Raw genomic sequence first — 18,314 nt, 5'->3', positions numbered from 1 at the left:
AGAATATTATATCTGATTTAAATAATAAATTGAAGGTTTTTATTATATATCTCTTTTCTAGGGTACAGCCAAAGACCGGAGCTTTGGAGAGATGAAGTTTAAACAGTGTCCTACAGAGAACATGGCTCGTGAGCATTTCAAAAAGCATGGGGCTGAACACTACTGGGACCTTGCGCTGAGTGAATCTGTGTTAGAGTCCACTGATTGAGACTACTGCAAGCCCTTGCCTCTCCCTCCTTGCCTTTGTCTCTTCAGTCCTCTCACTTATTCTATTTCCCAACCCACTCCCACTTGTTTGTGTGATCTCAGAACTGTGCCAAGCAGACATTGGGACAAAGGGAGAATATCTTGCTCCCCTCCCGAGTCAGCCTGGTGTTGCCCTTTATTGCCCTTATGTGCATATGATTAAAGAGTTATTTTTAAACTTGGTGTGATATTTTTCACACATTCGTAAGTATTAGAGTTTGGGTCTCCAGGTGATCTTTTTTCCAGACTTTTAGCAATTGCTGTAGAAAAAAACATTTTTTGTCATTGACATTTATTTATATATATAAATGGATGAATGGATGGATGGATAGATGGATGTGTATTTTTGAAGTCTATCGGAAATGTCTGATTTCATCCTGGAGCTAGAATGATAAATACTGTTTTCCTGGAGCAGAATGAAGCAGGGAGATGTGTAAAGTGGTAAGGGAGGAAGAAGGGACAAATGAGTATCCATCCCTTAACCAAGAGAATCACCAGGTTAGACAGACTACCTCAGGACTTGGCTAAGTAGTCTTTCCAGGAAATCAATTCCTCTAAGGGATGCATATGTGGGAATGTGTTTTGTGGGTGAAATGGACACAGGGAAAGTCCAACGAGGATGCTATGGGTCAGTTTGTAAAGTGGAATAGGATTTAAGAATTTAGCCCATTTTGTCTCTTTTACTAGTTTAAAAATCTGCTTCTAATAGAAATTGTGTAGTTTTTTTTTTTTCTATCTATGAATCCGACTACATGTGGGTGGTTTTATTTCAGCATTTAATGTTTCTGGTTTGATTTTAGGAGTATTTGAAGTCCAAAATTTTTACCATACCTATCCTTCCGTTTCATATTGCCTGTGTTGGGAATGGATCAAACAAGTCAATAGAGCTCCCATACCTTCTTGCTAGGTGGAGCATGCTATGTATTGGTATTGGAGAATGGATGTTTGACAAGAAGTTAAAACATTCTGTGTTATAAAATTAACCCCCTTTAAAAAAAAAATCTGTATTTCAGGTCCTGGTCAGAGTTCCAACTTTAAGGTAGTATTAGGGGAGCACTACCATCAAGGAGGTGGGAAGAGATAGGGGACCACACAGGGCTTTGAGGAAAAACTAGTGCAACTTCTCTCCTTCTTAATTTTAATTTTTTTTTCTTTTTAGACCGAGTCTCGCTCTGTCGCCCAGGCTGGAGTGCAGCGGCGCGATCTCAGCTCACTGCAACCTCCACCTCCCAGGTTCCAGCGATTCTCCTGCCTCAGCCACCCAAGTAGCTGGGACTACAGGCGCACGCCACCACACTCGGCTAATTTTTGTATTTTTTAGTAGAGATGGGGTTTCACCATATTGGCCAGGCTGGTCTCGATCTCCTGACCTCGTGATCTGCCCACCTCGGCCTCCCAGAGTGCTGGGATTACAGGTGTGAGCCACCGCACCTGGCCTGATTTTAATTTTTTTAAGTTCCAGCTCAAAGGATTCTTTTTTAGAGATAAGCAAGCTGAGCTTGGTGGCTCACGCCTGTAATCCCAGCACTTTGGGAGGTCGAGGCAGGCAAATCATCTGAGGTTAGGAATTCGAGACCAGCCTGCCCAACATGGCGAAACCCCATCTCTACTAAAAATACAAAAAATTAGCTGGGTGTGGTGGTGGGTACCTGTAATCCCAGCTACTCAGGAGGCTGAGGCAGGAGAATTGCTTGAACCCAGGAGGCAGAGGTTGCAGTGAGTCAAGATTGCGTCACTGCACTCCAGCCTGGGCAACGAGAGCAAAGCTCCTTCTCAAAAAAAAAAAAAAAAAAAAAAAAAAAGGCCGGGAGTGGTGGCTCACACCTCTAATCCCAGCACTTTGGGAGGCTGAGGCAGGCGGATCACGAGGTCAAGAGATTGAGACCATCCTGGCCAACATGGTGAAACCCCGTCTCTAGTAAAAATACAAAAATTAGCTGGCGTTGTGGCACGCGCCTGTAGTCCTAGCTACTTGGGAGGCTAAGGCAGGAGAATCACTTGAACCTGGGAAGCGGAGGTTGCAGTGAGCCAAGATCACGCCACTGCACTCCAGCCTGACGACAGAGCCAGTCTCCGTCTCAAAAAAAAAGTCAAAAAAAGAGATAAGCACGGCTGGGCGCAGTGGCTCATGCCTATAATCCCAGCACTTTGGGAGGCTGAGGTGGGTGGATCACCTGAGATCGGGAGTTTGAGACCAGCCTGACCAACATGGAGAAACCCCGTCTCCACTATAAATACAAAACTAGCCGAGCGTGGTGGTGCATGCCTGTAATCCCAGCTACTTGGGAGACTGAGGCAGGAGAATTGCTTGAACCCAGGAGGCGGAGGTTGCCCTGAGCCACGATCGCACCACTGCACTCCAGCCTGGGGGCAACAAGAGCAAAATTCCATCTCAAAAAAAAAAAAAAAAAAAAAAAGAGAAAAGCAAACTAACCCAGATGAGTGAGGTTCATCATCTGAAGGGTGGTACAGGATGAAATCTTTGAAATAACTCTAGCTTACCAGGACACAGCAATGAAGATTTTGAGTGCTTACTAGTAATTATATCTGTGAAGCTTGGGAGCTAGATAATTGAACTAGCTATTTTAGTATTTCCTGATTTAAGCAAATGCAGGGGAAAAATTCATTGTCATAAAAATGAGTGTTTTTGTTCTGTTAAAGGATTTGTTACTAGTATATGTGTAAATTTATACACTACTTCAAAAATGAATTGATTGCATAAGATCTAAAAGAAATATTTATATTACAATATGCTATAGTTTATTATAATGTACCCATAATGAGACTCAAACTTGTCTTGAGTATATCATGCGTCTCTCTGTGCCTCCAGGTGTTAATTGTTCTTAAATTTTCTCAAGCATTACCTCCTTATTTCTCCTTACAAACTTATAAGAGATATGCATTTTAGAGGTGAGGAATCTGAGGCTTAGAGTAAATAATTTGCCCAAGGTTATGACTTAGTAAGTTGTAGAGCTTAATTTGAACCCAGATTCGTTTGAGTACAGACCAAACTCAGCCACTAAGTGTATATTGCCTCATTTGTACAATAAAGAGGTAGGGACAGAAATGTTCTTTCAAATGAATGTTATCCTCAGGATAGTTCTTACCTGGGGATGCTGTTATCACTTAAAATACTTTGTGAGCCGGGCGCGGTGGCTCATGCCTGTAATCTCAGCACTTTGGGAGGCCGAGGTGGGCAGATCATGAGGTCAGAAGTTCGAGACCAGCTTGACCAACATGGTGAAACCCCGTCTCTACTAAAAATACAAAAATTAGCTGGGCATGGAGGCACGCGCCTGTAATCCCAGCTACTCGGGAGGCTGGGGCAGGAGAATCACTTGAACCCAGGAGGTGGAGGTTGCAGTGAGCAAGATCATGCCACTGCACTCCAGCCTGGGCAACAGGGCAAGACTCTGTCTCAAAAAAAAAAAAAAAAAAACTTTGTGAATTTTGGTAATTTCATCTATTTCCAGTCCTTTTTGAATACCTTTAGTTAACAGCAGTTATTAGTTTTGGAAAGAGCCATTTTTTTCTTTCTTTTTTATTTTCATTGGAAAGAGTTTTAGAAACCCTTTGGCTGGAATAAATGATTATAGTAAGGTTACAGGATATAAGGTTACAATACAAATATCAGTTGCTCTCCTGTATACGAGTAATGAACAAGTAGAATTTGAAATTAAAATCAATTCCATTTACATTATCACCAAAAGGAAGTGGAATACTTAGGGATAAATCCAAATATGTGTAAGATTTATATGAAGAAAACTACAAAACTCTAATAAAAAAAAAACTAAATAAAGCAATGGTATTTCACATTCATGGTAGGAAGACAGTATTGTAAAGATGTCAGTTCTGGTTGGGTGTGGTGGCTCATGCCTGTAATCTCAGCACCTTGGGATACCGAGGCTGGAAGATCATTGAGACCAGCCTGGACAACATAAGGAGATCCCATCTCTGCAGCTTTTTTTTTTTTTTTTTTTTTTTGAGACAAGGTCTCGCTTTGTTGCCCAGGTTGGAGTGGTGTGGCATGATCTCAGCTCACTGCTGCCTGGACGTCCCAGGCTCAAGCAATCCTCCCACCTCTCAGCCTCCCGAGTAGCTGAGTCTACAGGCACATGCCACCACACCTGGCTAGTTTTTAAATTTTTTTGTAGAGACGAGGTATCGCTTTGTTGCCCAGGCTGGTTTCCAACTCCAGAGCTCAAGGCATCTTCTTGCCTTGGCCTCCCAAAGTGCTGGGATTACAGTGATGAGTCACTGCACCCGGTCTACAGAAAATTTAAAAATAAAATTAGCCGGGCATGGTGGCACGTGCCTGTGGTTCCAGCTACCTGGAGGCTGGGAGGATCACTTGGGCCTGGGAAGTACCATTGCACTCCAGCCTGGGTGACAAAGTGAGACCCTGTCTCAAGGAAAAAAAAAAAAAAAATCCAATAGAGTGTCGAAGGACTCTATTACCCAACTTTGAGAATTACTGTAAAGCGACAGTAATGAAGGTGGTATTTTTGTTGATGTTGTTGTTGTTGTTTTGAGACGGAGTCTCGCTCTATTGCCCAGGCTGGAGTGCAGTGGTGCAATCTCAGCTCACTGCAACCTCCGTCTCCTGGGCTCAAGCAGTTCTCCTACCTCAGCCTCCTGAGTAGCGGGGATTACAGGCGCCTGCCACCATGCCCAGCTAATTTTTGCATATTTTTAGTAGAGATGGGGTTTCACCACATTGGCCAGGCTGGTCTTGAACTTCTGACCTCAGGTGATCCACCCGCCTTGGCCTCCCAAAGTACTGGGATTACAGGTGAGAACCACCGTGGCTGGCTTTTTTTTTTTTTTGAGACGGAGTTTCACTCTTGTTGCCCAGGCTCAAGTGCAATGGTGCAATCTTAGCTCACTGCAAACTCTGCCTCCCAGGTTCAAGTGATTCTCCTGCCTCAGCCTCCCAGGTAGCTGAGATTACAGGCATGTGCCACCATGCCCAGCTAATTTTATATTTTTAGTAGAGATGAGGTTTCACCATGTTGGTCATGCTGGTCTTGAACTCCCAACCTCAGGTGGTCCACCAGCCTCGGCCTCCAAAGTGCTGGGATTACAGGCGTGAGCCACCATGCCCAGCTGGTAGTATAGTATTGGTGAAAGAATAGATCAGTGGAACAGAATAGAGATCCCAGAGATAGACTCACATAAATATAGCAACTGCTCTTTGACAAAGGAGCAAAAGCAATATAATAGAAGAGAGATAATCTTTTTTAAAAATTGGTGTTGGAACAACTGGACATTCACATGGAAAAAAGTAAATCTAGACACAAATTAACTTTAAATAGGTAACAGACCTAAATGTAAAATGCAAAGCTGTAAAGCACCTAGTAGATAACAGAAAATGTAGCTGACCTTGGGGTTGGCCTTGACTTTTTTTTTTTCTCACTCTGTCACCCAGGCTGGAGTGCAATGGTGTGGCCTCTGCTCACTGCAACCTCCGCCTCCCAGATTCAAACGATTCTCTGGCCTCAGCCTCTCGAGTAGCTGGGACTACAGGTGTGTGTCACCACACCCAGCTAATTACTGTATTTTTAGTAGGAATGGGGTTTCACTTAGTTGTCCAGGCTGGTCTCGAACTCCTGACCTCCTGATCCGCCTGCCTTGGCCTCCCAAAGTGCTGGGATTACAGGCGTGAGCCACCGTGCCCAGCCAGCCTTGATTTTTTAGAAACACCACCAAAGGCATGATCTATGAAAGAAAAAATTATAAACTGGACTTAATTAAAATGAAAAATTCTGCTGTGCAAAAGACACTGTCAAGAAAATGAAAAGAAGGGCTGGGTGTGGCTTACGCCTGTATTCCCACACTTCGGGAGGCTGAGGCAGGCGGATCACTTGAAGTCAGGAGTTCGAGACCAGCCTGGCCCATATGGTGAAACCCTGTCTCTTCCAAAAATACAAAAAATTAGCCGGGCATCATAGTGGGCGCTTGTAATCCCAGCTACTCAGGAGACTGAGGCATGAGAATTGCTCGAATTCAGGGGGCAGAGGTTGCAGTGAGCTGAGATCACACTACTGCACTTCAGCCTGGGCGACAGGGCAAGACTCCATCACCAAAAAAAAAAAAAAAAGGCCTCATACTGGAAGAAAATATTTGCAAAAGATGTATCTGATAAAGGACTTATCCAAAATATACAAAGAACTCCTAAAACTCAACACTAAGAAAATGAACAACTCAATTAAAAAGTGGGCTGGCGCGGTGGCTCACACCTGTAATCCCAGCACTTTGGGAGGTCAAGGTGGATGGATCACATGAGGTCAGGAGTTCCAGACCAGCCTGGCCAACATGGCGAAACCCTGTCCCTACTAAAAATACAAAAATTAGCCGGGCATGGTGGCATATGTCTGTAATCCCAGCTACCGGAGATGCTGAGGCAGGAGAACTGTTTGAACCCAGGAGGTTGAGGTTGCAGTGACCTGAGATCCTGCCACTGCACTCCAGCCTGGTCAACAGACAGACTCCGTTTAAAAAAAAAAGGGGGCCTGTCACCGTGGCTGATGCCTGTAATCCCAGCACTTTGGGAGGCTGAGGCAGGCGGATCACGAGGTTAGGAGATCGAGACCATCCTGGCTAATGGTGAAACCCCATCTCTACTAAAAATACAAAAAATTAACCAGGCGTGGTGGCGGGCGCCTGTAGTCCCAGCTACGCAGGAGGCTGAGGCAGGGGAATGGCGCGAACCCAGGAGGCAGAGCTTGCAATGAGCCGAGATGGCGCCACTGCACTCCAGCGTGGGTGACAGTGAGACTCGGTTTCAAAAAAAAAAAAAAATGTGGGCCGAAGACCTTAACGGACACATCATCAAAAAAAGATACAGAGATGGCAAATAAACACATGAAAAGATGCTCCACATCAGGCCGGGTGCAGTGGCTCACACCTGTAATCCCAGCACTTTGGGAAGCCAAGGCCAGCACATTACCTGAGGTAGGGCGTTCAAGACCAGCCTGACCAACATGGAGAAACCCTGTCTCTACTAAAAATACAAAATTAGCCAGGCATGGTGGTGCATGCCTGTAATCCCAGCTACTTGGGAGGCTGAGGCAGGAGAATTGCTTGAACCTGGGAGGTGGAGGTTGCAGTGAGCCAAGATCGTGCCATTGCACTCCAGCCTGGGCAACAAGAGCAAAACTCCGTCTCAAAAAAATAAGAAAATGCTCCACATCATATGTCATTAGGGAAATGCAAGTTAAAACAACAATTAGATACTGCTACACACCTATTAGAGTGGCCAAAATCCAAAAGATTAACAGCATTAAATGCTGCTGAGGATGTAGAACTGATGGAAATGCAAAATGGTAAATCCAGTTTGGTAGACAGGTTGATGTTTCTTTTTTTTTAAGTAGCTGGGGTTACAGGCATGCGCTAACATGCCCAGCTAATTTAGTATTTTTAGTAGAGACTGGGTTTCTCCATGTTGGTTAGGTTGGCCTCAAACTCATGACCTTAGGTGATCTGCCCATCTCGGCTTCCCAAAGTGCTGGATTACAGGCATGAGCCACCGCGCCCGGCCGATTTCTTTTCTTTTCTTTTTTTTTTTTTTTGAGAGGGAGTTTCAGTCTTGTTGCCTAGGCGGTAGTGCAATGGCGTGATCTTGGCTCACTGCAACATCTGCCTCCCAGGTTCAAGCGATTCTCCTGCCTCAGCCTCCCAAGTAGCTGGGATTACAGGCGCCTGCCACCATGTCCAGCTAATTTCGTTTTATTTTATTTTATGTACGTATGTATTTATTTTGAGACAAAGTCTCACTCTGTCACCCAGGGTGGAGTGCTGTGGCGCTAATTTTTTGTAATCTTAGTAGAGAGGGGGTTTCACCATATTGGTCAGGCTGGTGTTGAATTCCTGACCTTGTGATCCACCCCGCTTGGCCTCCCAAAGTGCTGGGATTACAGGTGTGAGCCACCGCGCCTGGCCCTGTACTGTATTTTTAGTAGAGATGGGGTTTCACCATATTGGTCAGGCTGGCGGGTTTCTTTTTTTTTTTTTTTTTTTGAGACGGAGTCTCGCTCTGCCGCCCAGGCGGGAGTGCAGTGGCGCAATCTCGGCTCACTGTAAGCTCCGCCTCCCGGGTTCACGCCATTCTCCTGCCTCAGCCTCTCCGAGTAGCTTGGAATACAGGCACCCGCCACCACGCCCGGCTAATTTTTTGTATTTTTAGTAGAGACGGGGTTTCACCGTGGTCTCGATCTCCTGACCTTGTGATTCGCCCGCCTCGGCCTCCCAAAGTGCTGGGATTACAAGCGTGAGCCACCGCGCCCGGCCCAGGCTGGCGGGTTTCTAACTCTTGACCTCGGGTGATCCACCGGCCTCGGCCTCCCAAAGTGCTGGGATTACAGGCATGAGCCACCGCGCCCGGCCTTAGGTTGATGATTTCTTACAAAAGTAAACATATTCTTACCATATGATCTAACAATTGTGCTCCTTCGTATTTACCCAAGGAGTTGAAAATATATTCACCCCAAAAGCTGTACAGAGATGTTTATAACAGCTTTATTCATAATTGCAAAAATGTGGAAGCAACCAAGATGTCCTAAAGGGGAATGGATAAATAAAACTGGCACATCTGGACAGTGAAATATTATTCAGCACTAAAATGAAATGAGCTATCAAGCCATGAAAAGACATCGAAGGAACTGAAATGCATTTTTTTTTTTTTTTGAGGTGGAATCTTGCTCTGTTGCCCAGGCTGGAGTGCAGTGGCCTGATCACAGCTCACTGCAACCTCTGCCTCCCAGGTTCAAGTGATTCTCCTTCCTCACCCTCCAGAGTAGCTGGGACTACAGGCATGCGCCACCATGCACGGCTAATTTTTGTATTTTTAATAGAGACGGGGGTTTCACTATGTTGGCCAAGCTGGTCTCGAACTCCTGACCTCGTGATCTGCCCGCCTCGGCCTCCCAAAGTACTGGGATTACAGGCATGAGCCACCGTGCCCCACCTGAAATGCATATTATTAAGTGAAAAAAGCCAGTCTGGCTGGGCGCGGTGGCTCACGCCTGTAATCCCAGCACTTTGGGAGGCCGAGGCGGGCGGATCACGAGGTCAGGAGATCGAGACCATCCTGGCTAACACAGTGAAACCCCGTCTCTACTAAAAATACAAAAAATTAGCCGGGCGAGGTGGCAGGCGCCTGTGGTCCCAGCTACTTGGGAGGCTGAGGCAGGAGAATGGCGTGAACCCCGGGGGGCGGAGCCTGCAGTGAGCCGAGATTGTGCCACTGCACTCCAGCCTGGGCGACAGCGAGACTCTGCCTCAAAAAAAAAAAAAAAAAAAGCCAGTCTGAAAAGGCTACATACTGAATGATTTCACGTATATGACATTCGGGAAAAGGCAAAACTATGAAGACAGTAAAGAGATTAGTAGTCGCCAGGGTAATAAGGGGGAGGGAAGGATGAATAGGTGGAATACAGAGGTTTTTAGAGCAGTGATACTGCTCTGTATGATACTGTAATGGTGGATACATGCCATTATACATTTGTCCAAACTCAAAGTATAACACCAAGAGCGAACCCTAATGTAAACTATGGGCTTTGGGTGATAATGTGTCAGTGTAGGTTTATCATTTGTAACAGATGTATCGTTCTGGTGCGTGACATTGATAATGGGGGAGGGTATTCATGTGTGGGGGCAGGAGGTATATGGGATTCCTTGTGCTTTCCACACAATTGCTGTGAATCTAAAACTGCTCTAAAAATAGTCTATAAAAAAGTGGGTCTTTGGCTAGAGTTACAGAAAAAAGAAAAAAAAGTGGGGTCAGGACCAGGCATGGTGGCTCAAGCTTATAATCCCAGCACTTCGGGAGGCTGAAAGCAGGAGGACTGCTTGAGGCCAGGAGTTTGAGACCAGCCTGGGCAACATAGGGAGACTCCCCCTCTCAAAAAAATGTTTTTGTTGTTTTGTTTTGTTTTTTAGCTAGGTGTGGTGATGCAGGCCTGTAGTCCCAGCTACTTGAGCTGCTGAGGCAGGAGAATCACTTGAGTCTGGGGGATTGAGGCTGCTGTGCGCTATGATAGTGCCACTGCAATCTAGACTTGGCAGGGACAGAGCGAGACTGTGTTTTAGAGCCTTTGTACTTGCTGTTCCTAATGCCAGCATGTTCCGCTCCCTGTCTCGCATATCTACTTGGTTGCTTTTTTCTCAATGTTCAGATGGAGTTATTTCCTTCTAGAAGACCTCCTGGTTCACCATACCAGCATTCTTATACTGGCGCGTGCGTGCCGTGCACACGTACACACGCGCGCGCACACACACACACCCCTTTCTCCCTTACCCTGCTTCACCTTTTTACAGGATTTAATACTGTCTGAAATGTACTTGTTTGTGGTGTCCTGCCACTAAATCCCGGAGGGAAGGGATTTTTGTCTGTTTTGCTCCCCATCATCTAAAACAGTACTTGGCACAAGAGGTTCAACAACTCGTTGAATTAATGAATAGTGGACATGAACTTGACAAAACAGGTTCCCTGCCTCAAGAGGCATGGCCGCAGTGAGGAGACGTTAAAAGAATTAAAATAAAATTGTATATGTTTAGTGGGAACACAGAAGCCTTTAAATTAGCTCAGAGGATTTACATAGATACATGCGATAAAATGGTTCCTATAAGGTTCATATAAGAGTTATGTAAGACTCTTGCAAACTATAACGTGTTATGCAATTTTAAGATTGTATCATAGCTGGCGAAAATGAGGTCACATCTTGCTATTCTTTTTTCGCCTCTTAAAATTTTATGAGGAAAATTTCCTTTCACTTCCTCATTTATTTCCTTTTCCTGTAACCTGAATGGTCAAGCGGCTGTGAATGTTATCTTCCATGGGAAGCAAGAAATACGGTTTGGTTTCGGAGTCTGCGTAGTGAATGGCTCACTGGATCTGGCGCATGCGCATCTTTTGTGGTGCTGCAAGATGGCTGCCAGCCATTTTGTCGCGCGTTGCTGCCCCGAGGAGTTGGGGGCGACGGCTGCAGCCGCCGAAGACTAACAGTGGTCTCAGTGGTGGGAATTTTCTGTCTCTGTTGTGTGAGCTGAACACACCCAAGAGAGCGACCAAAAGCAGCAAAGGGCGGGGCGGTGGAACCCCCCCCACCCGGCTAACTTTAGTTAGACCAGTTCCCTCACCCGTTCCTCATGGTTTTTCCTTCCATCACGCTACACGCTGATCTTCTGCGCAGGCGCAAAAATAATCGTAGCGCCTCCTGGGCCCTGGGGGCTTCAGAGCTCCTGCGCGCGCTTGTGGTTCTCCACTCCTGATTGGTTAGGTTGCCCCGCCATCACGCCTCCCTCTGCTTTCAAGGTTGAGAAGGAAGCAGGGGTGGGGCCAAGTGGCGCGTGCGCGATACTGTTGCTGCCCCTTTGCTGCTATTGCGTTGCAAAAAAAAATTCTGACTAGGTAGCCTTGGACCTTTTCTGTGCTAGCGAGTCTAAAGGAAAGAAAGATTTCTGGAACTGAAGGGGCAGTCGGGTAGTATTACATTTAAGATATTAACGCCCGACCTGGCTCACAGGAGTGTGGGAACAGGGGTGGGGAAGGGCCTTAGCATTGAGAGCCGAAAAGTATAAAACGATTAATTTCGGCGTCAGGCGTTTTGAAAGGCTTTGCAGGTCCTGTTTTCTGCGTAATTTTTCCGTGATTACTGACTGGTTTAAACACGACCCCTTGAACAATATTGATAAAACCTCCGAGACCCGCAGCCCCTCCTTGCAGCGTGTAGGAGCTGCCAGCGTGCCCAGCAGCTGGTGTTCCCGTCCATACCTCCAGAAGAGCCCAGTGCGTGCACCATCCCCACCCCCCAGCCTCCCTCCCCACCTACGGCTTTCACGCACTCGCAGTGATTGTTTTGCCCGCCGCCGCCGCCGCCGCCGCCGCCGCCAGAGGAGCAGCAGCGCTTGTGCAAACCTCGGGAAGATGGCGGCCGGCGGCGGCGGAGGCAGCAGTAAGGCCTCCTCCTCGTCGGCCTCTTCGGCAGGGGCTCTGGAGTCCTCGTTGGATCGAAAATTCCAGTCGGTGACCAACACCATGGAGTCCATTCAAGGCTTGTCGTCTTGGTGTATAGAGAACAAAAAACACCACAGTACTATCGTCTACCATTGGATGAAGTGGCTCCGGAGATGTGAGTGTTGGGGGTGACTAGGGAAGGGAAGACTGGGGAAATGGAAGGAAGTGTGGCCTGAAACGCTTGGGGTTTTCCCACGGAGCCACAGCATTTGGTTGGGGTTGTTCAGAACAATTAAAGGTTTGACGCCAGTGGTCCCAAACCCAGACTCCATTCCTAGCCAGGATTGTTCTGAATTGCAGGAGACTCATTTATTGGGTTTTTTAGCCTTTGAATTGTTGTGACCTTGGGCCGTTGGGCCCAGATCCATAGAGATTTACGTATATTGTTTTTAATATTTCAGAGCCTTGTAAGGTGTATTGATTTTTCCGAACCTTCGCGGAAATTGTAGCGTCTGTTTATTTCTTACAGGCCTTGACGTGTTAATGATTTCTGACTTTCCTGATGGTAGGCAAGCTGTGGTTTTAAGCAGTAGTAAATCCAGTGATGTTTAATAAGGAGTGCCTTGTCTGGATGAATGTATCTAAAACTTGTGATGTGTAGTAAGGAGAGTCTTACCTGGATGAATGTTAAGAAGCAGCATGAGCTCTACATAGATCTGAGGCACCACCGGGTTTTCCCTGTACCTGTGTTTGCAGCAATAAAATACAGGTTTCTTGGATCCTGACCAGAAACAACTGCGATACAGTAGTCAGTATCATCGTTAATACCTTAAAATATAAAGCGTGTCCAGTTACTTTTTTTTTTTTTTTTGAGACGGAGTTTTGCTCTTGTCGCCCAGGCTGGAGTGCAGTGGCGCGATCTCCTCTCACTGCAACCTCCGCCTCCCGGGTTCAAGCGATTCTTCTGTCTCAGCCTTGAGAGTAGCCTGGATTACAGGCGCCCGCCACCATGTCCGGCTAATTATTTGTATTTTTAGTAGAGACGGGGTTTCATCATGTTGGCCAGGCTGGTCTCGAACTCCCGACCTCAGGTGATCCACCTGCCTCGGCCTCCCAAAGTGCAGAGATTACAGGCGTGAGCCCCCCATGCCCGGCCCCGTTACTTTTTAATTACCTGAAATACCTTTTTACACAATTGAGTTGATCTCATGGGTAATCACAACAGGAAATGTGCTTTTTGAATATGTAGTACCTTTTTCTCCAGTTATTATTTTTTTTTTTTGTCTTTATCCTGGAGATTTTTCCATTTTGCTGCTTTACTGCAGAAACGAGCTCTGTTAAAGCATGGATTGTTTGCAGAAGGTTTCAAATCTTATAGGAGGAAGTGTGGAGAAGTTACTGTTTCCTGCTGAGAAGAGAGGGTTAACTCTTACTCTATATATATCTATTAGAATTTTTCTTTGCTTCCTGCCTGCGGCATTTCACCAGTGAGACCCATCATCCAGTTATTCTGCCTTATTCCACTTCTGCCATTGCTCCTGTAGTGTTTTGATTTGTTTACCTTTTCGAGAACAGAGAGATAAAGCTCGCAAAATTATAGGCCCCATGCTTCAAACTATTTGTGTTTAAAGTTTTGGGAGGGATGTTTTGTGGTTCTTTGAATAATAATGCAGAGAAATTAGTAGATACAAGACAGAATTACCTGTGTTTACCAATAACCGATCAAATAGTTATTTTCTTGCCCAGAGGTAAAATTATAACGTGCCAAAACATCAAATATGCTAACAGTCGTCATCGAAGACTCACATGTTAAGTATCTGCTATGTGCCCAGTCATCTCATTGTACCTTAAAATCGTCTAAGAAGGCCGGGCGCGGTGGCTCACGCTTGTAATCCCAGCACTTTGGGAGGCCGAGGCGGGCGAATCACGAGGTCAGGAGATCGAGACCACGGTGAAACCCCGTCTCTACTAAAAATACAAAAAATTAGCCGGGCGTGGTGGCGGGCGCCTGTAGTCCCAGCTACTCGGAGAGGCTGAGGCAGGAGAATGGCGTGAACCCGGGAGGCGGAGCTGGCAGTGAGCCGAGATTGCGCCACTGCACTCCAGCCTGGGCGACAGAGCAAGACTCCGTATCAAAAAAAAAAAAAAAAAATCGTCTAAGAAGTAGATTTTTTAATCACTGATTTACAAACGAGGAAACTAAGACTCGGAAATTAAGTTGCTTAAGGTTATTCAGTAAAATGGTGGGGTTAGGGTTTGACTTCATCATTAACTTTGTAAAATAATGTTTAATGTACTTGGTACACCAGTGATATATTGCAAGCAGTTCTAATGTGAGTGAGAGAACCTATTCTCCACCCTATTTTAAAACATTTTTACTAAACTATGCAAGCATTTTACATTTCCTCACCTTGGGCTCTGGGGCTTTAACTGTATGGTCACATCATTTGCAAGAATAAGTTGGTCCCCATCCCATCTCTGCTGTGTGGGATCACAAGTGACAATTACAGTTTTTTTCTAGTCAGCAATAATGAGATATAATGAAGCCAGAATTTTTTACCTCAGCTGTTGTTGCTATTGTGCCTGAGCTTATTTCCTTTATTGATATCTTAAGAGTGAAAAAATGAATGCTCCAGGAGGGCAGTGTGTCAGTTGAAGTGCATTGTGTATAGTTTATATAGTTAAGTGCTTTTGGCTAAAACAACATCATACATTGATGTTGTTTTTCTAGTGGAATGGAATTTAACTTTCTAAAATGATTAAGGGTAATTTTAGTCGTTTTGTATTTACATTTAGTGAACTTCACTGGTCTCATTGTAAATAAAGCGTTTTGAGAGAAATATTCAGCAGAATGGTGTGGGGCGCAATGAAAACAGTTTATGCATGGGCCTTGTTTTCATTTAAGTTCTTATTTCTTTACAGTTATACTTAGTTTACTTTGAGTTTGGTTTCTAAGTCAGCTTTAGGAAAAATTGTGAAGTGGGTATCTTTGGCATTCTCAGCCTTTCTGTCCATTTTCCTGATGCCACTTTGCTTATCTTTTTTCTTCTGACATCCATTATTTAGTAATTTATATTTATGTTTACACCTCAGTATAAATTTAAGTAACTGTTAGATTCCAGAGATATTTTTATTTTATCCTTTATTTCATAGTGTGTAATGAGACTTTTGTTCATATAAAAGGAAATAATTTAGAGAAATAGGCTACCTGAGGATATGTTCCAGAGATATTTTTATTTTATCCTTCTTTTCGAGACGGAGTCTCACTCTGTCGCCCAGGCTGGAGTGCAGTGGCACGATCTCAGCTCACTGCAACCTCCATCTCCAGGGTACAAGCAATTCTCTTGCCTCAGCCTCCCAAGTAGCTGGGATTACAGGCACACACCACCACATCCAGCTAATTTTTGTATTTTTAGTAGAGACAGGGTTTCACCATGTTGGCCAGGGTGGTCTCGAACTCCTGACCTCAGACCATCATTTTCTAAAGTGATCTTTCTGTAGCATAAACAAATGTCATTCCTCTGCTTTAAAACCCTGCAGTGATATCCCATTGTAACAAGTTGAAGATCTGAATTTCTTTTACATTGATCTGTAAGTCCTATACCATCTGCTCTGCCTACCTCGGGCTTCTTCACATCCTGCCTCCTTCTCATTGTTTAGATCAAACTCAAGTATTACCTCCTCAGAAAGACCTTCTTTGATCACCTTATTTCTTGTTTTTTTTTTGATACGGAGTCTTAATACATTTTTTAAATTACATGTATCTGTTTTTAATTTAATTTAATTTTTTTGAGATGGAGCTTTGCTTTGTTGTCCAGTCTGGAGTGTAGTGGCATGATCTCAGCTCACTGCAACCTCTTCCTCCCAGGTTGAAGTGATTCTCTTTTGCCTCAGCCTCCTGAGTAGCTGGGGTTACAGGTGTGTACCACTAAGCCCAGGTAATTTTTTTTTTTTTTTTTTTTGAGGCAGAGTTTCACTCTTGTCACCCAGGCTGGAGTATAGTGGCATGATCTCAGCTCACTGCAACCTCCGCCTCCCGGGTTCAAGTGATTCTCCTGCCTCAGCCTCCCAAGTAGCTGGAATTTTTTTTTTTTTGAGACGGAGTCTCGCTCTGTCGCCCAGGCTGGAGTGCAGTGGCGCGATCTCGGCTCACTGCAAGCTCCGCCTCCCGGGTTCACGCCATTCTCCTGCCTCAGCCTCTCCGAGTAGCTGGGACTACAGGCGTCCGCCACCACGCCCGGCTAATTTTTTGTATTTTTAGTAGAGACGGGGTTTCACCATGGTCTCGATCTCCTGACCTCGTGATCCGCCCACCTCGGCCTCCCAAAGTGCTGGGATTACAAGCGTGAGCCACCGCGCCCGGCCAAGTAGCTGGAATTACAGGCATGCGCCACCATGCCTGGCTGATGTTTGTATTTTTAGTAGACGCAGGGTTTCACCATGTTGGCCAGGTTGGTCTTGAACTCTGGACCTCAGGTGATCCACCTGCCTCTCAGCCTCCCAAAGTGCTGGGATTACAGGTATGAGCTGCCGCACCCGGTAGCCGGCTAATTTTTGTATTTTTAGTAGAGACAGGGTTTCACCATGTTGGCCAGGCTGGTCTTGATCTACCCACCTCAGCCTCCCGAAGTGCTGGAATTACAGACGTGAGCCACTGCACCCGGCCTCGCTTTATTTCAAGTAGTGCCTTCAATTGCTGTCATATCATCTTATTTTCAGTATATGATATTACCTTGTTTGTTACACGTTTGTTGTCTGGCTTCCCTCCACCAGGTGACAAGGTTGTCTTGTTTGCTGCACTGTCCCCAAACAACTAGAATAGTGCTGGCATACAGTTAGCAATCAGTAAATATTTGCCAACATAATGTTGTGAAATAGCTAATCAAGAACTTAAGGAACAGAATTGCTTTAATTTCTGTTTAGCAGAAGGAAGCATTTATAATTTAGTGAAAGAAATTACAGGTACAGTAGTTGGAGGTATGTGGACTTGATGCGCAGTTTGCCCAGATTATCATTTCTATACTTCGTTCTTCTTTCTCTCTTTTCTGTGGGGAGGTGGAGGAGGGACAGAGTCTGGCTCTGTTGCCCAGGCTGGAGTGCAGGGCATGATCTCCACTCACTGCAACCTCCACCTCCTGGGCTCAAGCAATCCTGCCACCTCAGCCTCCTGAGTAGCTGGAACTACAGGTGCATGCCACCACACCTGGCTAATTTTTATGTTTTTTTTTTTTCTTTTTGATGCAGAGTCTCACTCTGTCGCCCAGGCTGGAGTACAGTGGCGGGATCTCGGCTCACTGCAACCTCCATCTCCCGGGCTCAAGTGATTTTCATGCCTCAGCTTCCTGAGTAGCTGGGATTACAGGCACATGCCACCACGCCCAACTAATTTTTGTATTTTTTAGTAGAGATGGGGTTTCTCCATGTTGGCCAGGCTGGTCTCAAACTCCTGACTTCAAGTGATTCGCCCACATCAGCCTCCCAAAGGGCTGGGATTACAGGCGTGAGCCACCACACCCGGCCAAACTTTTATGTTTTTTGTAGAGACGAGGTATTGCCATGTTGCCCAGGCTGAACTCTTGGGCTCAAGCTATCTGCCTGCCTTGGCCTCCCAAAGTGGTAGGATTACAGGCATGAACCACCAGGCCCAGACCTTCTTTCCCATTTTTAATGTAAAATGGGAATCAATATGGAAAAGTATAAAAGAGTTAGGCCTGTGTTAACATGTTAACTCCGGTCACTTAATACTGGATGACACTTTGCAAAATACTTAAACTGTGAACCTCAGTTTTTCATCTATAAGTAGTTCTGTACCTGTAGATGAAAATTCTACAATCTGCAAGTAGAGATAATTCTGTCTACTTGTAGAGGAATCCTGTGATCTCTCAGGGTTTTTGTCTAGATTTAAGAAGATAATGCATGTATTTAATCATCTAGCACATAGAAAACATTCAAGTTATTTATTATTTATGATGATGATAGTTATGCAGATAAAGACAGTTTTAAGATCCAGAGTATTCAAAATAATTACCTCAGAATTTTGTTTTGGGCACCTTGGCACAGTGCTGGAAATTACATTCCCAGTTTGTGAGAGATGAATTGGACTAGCCTCTCT

General features: G+C 45.3%; 2 protein-coding genes across 10 annotated transcripts in view; both read left to right on the top strand.

Annotated features, from left to right (window-relative positions):
- Window positions 1-424, top strand: part of PRPF3 (pre-mRNA processing factor 3) — a 33,393-nt gene extending 32,969 nt beyond the window's left edge. Inside the window, exon 16 of the mRNA XM_058439730.1 lies at window positions 62-424. Coding sequence (XP_058295713.1) covers window positions 62-208 — 147 coding nt within the window. The 3' untranslated portion in view covers window positions 209-424. The remainder of the gene's footprint in view (window positions 1-61) is intronic.
- Window positions 425-11,603: 11,179 nt separating this feature from the next.
- The window catches only part of RPRD2 (regulation of nuclear pre-mRNA domain containing 2), a 112,675-nt gene continuing 105,964 nt past the window's right edge, over window positions 11,604-18,314 (top strand). For 8 of the 9 annotated variants that reach the window (XM_058439329.1, XM_032154790.2, XM_032154786.2 and 5 more), the window contains exon 1: window positions 11,604-12,377. In XM_058439329.1, the coding sequence (XP_058295312.1) occupies window positions 12,173-12,377 (205 nt within the window). In that variant the 5' untranslated portion in view covers window positions 11,604-12,172. The remainder of the gene's footprint in view (window positions 12,378-18,314) is intronic. The other variant, XM_032154788.2, reaches the window with a different exon arrangement.

The sequence above is a fragment of the Hylobates moloch genome, unplaced genomic scaffold (genome assembly GCF_009828535.3).
Source record: "Hylobates moloch isolate HMO894 unplaced genomic scaffold, HMol_V3 SCAFFOLD_5, whole genome shotgun sequence".
Classification (NCBI taxonomy): Eukaryota; Metazoa; Chordata; class Mammalia; order Primates; family Hylobatidae; genus Hylobates; species Hylobates moloch.
The sequence above is the reverse complement of the archived record's forward strand: the minus strand, read 5'-3'. Positions and strand labels throughout refer to the sequence as shown.